The sequence below is a fragment of the Eutrigla gurnardus genome (genome assembly GCF_963514095.1).
Source record: "Eutrigla gurnardus genome assembly, chromosome: 20".
Taxonomy (NCBI): Eukaryota; Metazoa; Chordata; class Actinopteri; order Perciformes; family Triglidae; genus Eutrigla; species Eutrigla gurnardus.
In genome coordinates this window covers 367,213-372,212 of record NC_139931.1, presented here as the reverse complement: position 1 = coordinate 372,212, position 5,000 = coordinate 367,213, and the positions used below count along the sequence as shown (strand labels likewise).

General features: G+C 44.6%; 1 protein-coding gene across 2 annotated transcripts in view; it reads left to right on the top strand.

The window, feature by feature from the left end:
* The window catches only part of LOC311030722 (protein kinase C and casein kinase substrate in neurons protein 3), a 10,347-nt gene that overhangs the window by 5,008 nt on the left and 339 nt on the right, over positions 1–5,000 (top strand). For both annotated transcript variants that reach the window (XM_084036670.1, XM_084036669.1), the window contains exons 3-10: positions 1,365–1,521; positions 1,595–1,830; positions 2,211–2,366; positions 2,689–2,864; positions 3,576–3,696; positions 3,771–3,841; positions 3,912–3,991; positions 4,335–5,000. The exon at positions 4,335–5,000 is cut by the window's right edge. In XM_084036670.1, the coding sequence (XP_083892796.1) occupies positions 1,365–1,521; positions 1,595–1,830; positions 2,211–2,366; positions 2,689–2,864; positions 3,576–3,696; positions 3,771–3,841; positions 3,912–3,991; positions 4,335–4,444 (1,107 nt within the window). In that variant the 3' untranslated portion in view covers positions 4,445–5,000. The remainder of the gene's footprint in view (positions 1–1,364; positions 1,522–1,594; positions 1,831–2,210; positions 2,367–2,688; positions 2,865–3,575; positions 3,697–3,770; positions 3,842–3,911; positions 3,992–4,334) is intronic.

Below are 5,000 nucleotides of genomic sequence, written 5' to 3'. Positions count from 1 at the left end.
CCTCAAAGTGGATTCCTCAGCTGTTTCTGTTTAACTCCCAGACGAGGAGAGAGAGGAGGGGGAGGGAAAGAGGGAGGGAAAGAGGGAGGGAGGGGAGGGGAGGAGAGGGAGGGGAGGCTGGTGAAAAGGAGAGAGAGGGAGGGAGAGAGAGGGAGGGGAGGCTGGTGAAAAAGACCACAATTGATTCTGATTAGAGCAAAAAAAGAGACGGGAACTAATGTTTCATCAAAAGCACATTTGAGTCTAAGAGTAAAAATAAAAAATAAAAAAATAAGTTCCTTTTACAGTCTCGGGTTCTCACTTTGTTTTAGAGCTTCTTCATAAATGTTTCCTTCCATGAAAGAAGTAGAAAACATGTTTCTATCGCATCCTTCAAAGTTTAAAGTATGTGATATTAGTTACAATACATTCACAGTGAAAGGAAGTAGTATACACACACACACACACACACACACACACACACACACACCTGCTGCCAGTAAGTGTCCTTAGACATCAGACGGCTGTGAGAGGAGACGAGGATGCAGTTAGTGGCCGCATACCATTTAGCTGTGCTGCTTCCAGCTCAAAGGAGCCAGATGGAACAGAGCAATCATTAAAAGGACGCTCGTTGGATGAGGAGGTCGGTATCACGGTGGAGAGTTATCAATCCTCTTATTGTGACTCTTGATTTATTCCTTTTAACGTTATTAATCACAAAATCACACCGCTGCTTTGAAAAATCTAAGTTTACTGCCCAGGAGGAGGAGGAGGAGTACCATTCTTAGTGCCAGGAGCCTTTTAGTGGGAATACGAGGACTACTGCAGCTCATGATAGTAGTACTCCTACCCTGCTAGTAGTACTACTAGTAATGTAGAGGATGGCATATTGCTACAGCTGACTTTAGTTGAATGATGCAGCAGGCGGTCGGCAATTTATTAATATTTGCACCCTTTTTTCCTTTTCTCCACTCTTTATGACACATGTAACAGAAAATACGCGTTTCATTTTATTTAATTGTCCCGTCGACCAACCAAGAGTTAAAGTTCAGGAGAAGCAAAACCAATTATTCATTTCTATGTTCAACATCCTTTATATGGAGTTAATCTATATAACTTCATGCATATTTTGTCCACTTCCTTGTTCTGACAGCGTGCCTCTTGCGTTGCCTAGCAACTACTAACAGCAACGTTTCAAAGTTGCTTCCAATGTAAAAGCTTATGATTGTTAAAATGTTTGTGTGTCATTAAATAATTAGTGATTACAGTCTGTACTGAATACTGGCTCAGAGCCACGTTTTTGACTTTTCAATCTCCAAATGATAAAATGTGAATATCTGGGGTTTGAAGCCGAGGTCCACTAAGCCTCCTCTCTCTCCGTGCAGCCTGGGAACTACCAGCCCACCGTGAAGCGGACAGAAGACGCCTTCCAGGCCTGCAATGACATCGTGGCGTGCTTCCAGGAGCGAGCTCGCGTGGAGCGGCAGTACGCCCAGCAGCTCAGTGAGTGGAGCAACAAGTGGAAGCCGGTGGTGGACTCCAGTAAGTGGACCGGGATGAGGAAACGCTCCTCTTTGGTGATAGGAGATGGTAATATGTGGTCTCCTCTCCTCAGGTCCTCTGTACGGATCTCTTCTGAAGGCTTGGCAGTGTTGTCTGTCCTCCACCGACCGCTTGGCCTCCCTACACGCCTCCATCTGTCGCTCCTTGGTGTCGGAGGACGGAGACCGGGTCAGGACTTGGCAGAAGGACACCTTCCACAAGAAGTTGTTCGGAGGCTTCAAGGAGTCCCAGGACGTGGAGACGGGCTTCATACGAGCTCAGAAACCGTGGGCCAAGAGACTGAAGAAGGTCTGAGAGCTCTGATAGATTTCATCTGTGCTGGTGCCATGATGGCGCCCCCTAGTTGTGCATTACAATAGTCGTCAGAGGTTCTGTTAGGACAAAAGACCAATTTGTGGAAGGAAAGATACTCCAGAAGACTTGATTTCAGGTCCTTCTTCTCGATATTCCTTTCTAAAAGAATTAAAGAAACAACATCTGAGCTTTTTCTGGGATTTTAGAGCAACTTAGGACAACAGGAAGTCCATCTGCAACATCAGAAATGGATGCTGATTCATTCAAGGTCGTTATTTAGACCACAGAGCCCTGATCCACTATACGATATGTATTTGTCGAGTTTTAAAAGGCTCTCTGCAGGTACGTAGATAACGAGGTTCCCTGCTCCACAGCTGGATAAAGCCCGGTGGGCGTACCACAAGGTGAGCCGGAAGGAGCAGGCGGCCCGGGAGCGAGAGGTCCACGCCCAGGGAAACCCCGACGTGGCCATCGAGAAGCAGAAGAAGATCCAGGAGGAGAGGGAGCTGGCTCAGCAGGAGGCTGAGAAGGTGAGCTTCTCATTTCCAACCCGACTGCCAGGAAAACGTTGGGATCGTTCCTTCCTGCAAACCCAAGAACGTTCCTGAATCAAAAACACGTTTCATATCAACACGTCAAGTCACACACAGTTGTTTTAGGCAACAAAACACTTGGTTAAAAGGAGCAGTGTGTAAAATCCAGCGCCATCTAGTGGTGAGGTGGCAGATTGCAACAAGCCCCTCCCTTTCCAAGCGTGCCAGACAGCTACAGCGGCCTTTATCTAGAATGTAAAACTGTGAAATCCAGTAACATCCAATGAGTCCTGGAATTAAACTCAAATAATGTTGGCAGGTCCGCGGCCGCTACGAGAAGGTCCTGGAGGAGGTGAACCGCTACGCTCCGCGCTACATGGAGGAGATGGAGTCCATCTTCGACCAATCGCAGGACGAGGAGCGCAAGAGGATCGTCTTCCTCAAACAGGCCTTCCTCTCCATCCACAAGCACCTGGACGTCACCACCAACGAGAGGTGAGCCACGTCTCTGCCCATCACACGAGATCAATACCTGGGGTCAAAGGTGGCTCTGGGTTTAGAGCCAAGTGTGTAAAGATCAATAATCTGGTGTTTCAGCGACTCCTGTCTCCTCCAGTAAAAAGGAAATAAAGCAAATGAATTACTTGATCAAATCTGCAGAGATATAAGGGAGAAATGATCCTCTATTAAATCGGCTTTATGTGATTAAAATGCTCTGGATTTTAAACATTTAAATAAACGCGTTGTTCCAGAATAAACATCAGAGGAACATCAGCAGGTTAAATGAACATGATGCATGTTGTGTTTATTATATTATAATTCTCACATTATGATATATTTATACTTGACAATGACATTTTTGAAACTGACAGCAGAAATATGAAGCAGCTTCTTGACTCTTTGAGGTATAATATGATAGTTGTGAGGGCGGGAAGCGTTGGAAATATGACGTTCAGGTTCCAGCCGAGAACCCGTTTGGGTGTAAATGTTGGAAGTCGCCGAGCTGAACGGCTGAATGTTGAAAAGCAGCTGAAATGTCGGTTAATATCTCAACGTGATTTCATTTTCATCAAGTGAAAGTTCACTGGAAGTAATGCAAAAGTCAGTTGAACTATTGAAGTAATGGATAAAGCTGCGTGTTTGTTTGGACCTGTTTGTATATTGAATATATACTGATGTGGTTTTCTGTTCTCTGAACGGATTCAGTGCGAAGGCCGTTAACAACGAGCTCCACAACACGCTGATGGCCATCGACGAGCACGAGGACCTCCGCTGGTGGAAAAACACCTACGGGCCCGGCATGCCCACCGACTGGCCTCACTTCCAGGTACCTCACTTCCTGTCCCGCCCCAACCTTCCATTTTGAACTGGTCAATATTTAGCTGTTTGTTTTTTTTGAAGGAATGTAAACCAGAGAAGAAGACGAAAAAAGGGAAGAAAGAAGTCGAAAAGAAAGGAACGATAGAAAGGAGGTGAGGATCTTTATGATGATCTGATGCTGTGCAGCTTGTTTGGCTGAGCAGATGTTTTCTGTGTCATCAGTGTGATGATCGGAGGCGTGAGAGTGAGATCTCTGTACGATTACGTCGGCCAGGAGACGGACGAGCTGTCCTTTAAAGCAGGTAAACACACGTTCACGTCCTGCAGGAAAACACCACACACACGTCACACAAACACAACATCTGATGATCGCTGATCAGCAGAAAACTGATTATCCACTATTTCCTCATCAATCATTGAATAGTTTTGCCACCAGATCTCCTCAAAATATGAATATGTTGTTTCCAAATATGATGGCTAATTGAATATTTGGGGTTTTGAAGAAGCAATCTGAGAGGTTTATTTGAAGCAAAGGCCTGTTTTATAGACCAAACCAATTACACCACAAAACATAGTAAAAGACCAGAGTGTCATTTAGAATGGGAAGGGGAAGTATTTGCTGCTGATGAACGTTGAACTGTGCAGGTGAGGAGTTCCTGAAGATCGAGGATGAGGACGACCAGGGCTGGTGTCGGGGGATGAAGGACGGCGGCGGCGAGGGCCTTTACCCCGCCAACTATGTGGAGGTCGTGTAAATCAGCTAACCAGGATGTTTGAACACAGATTTCTGACAAACGAAGCAGGTTGTGTCATCTCTGAAGGGTTTTTGAAAAATGTTTTAATATATAAAGTATGCCTTGACCACTTGTATTAAGCCATATGATAGAGGATGCTTTAATGTAAAGAAGGTTCATTTGGTGCTGAAATCACAGAACTGCTGCTTTCCTTGAGCTGTATTTTGGTATCTACGCTCCTCAACACGATAACATGACATGAAGAACGTGAAACTGGGGTTCTAATGCATCCAAAGCACAAGTGAAGCTTGATGGAAACATATAGGACCTGGGATTAAAGGAGCAGTTCAACAGTTTCAGGATGCTTGTTTGCTGTCAAATACACAATGAAGATGAGAAGATCAATATTAGTTTCATCAACACACATTCAGCGATCTCGTTAACGTGGATATAATCAATATGTTTACACCTGACGATGCCCGTTTGAGAGGATGAGGGACATATATATATGTATATATATATATATATATATATATATATATATATATATGTACATATATATAAAGATATCTCTGAC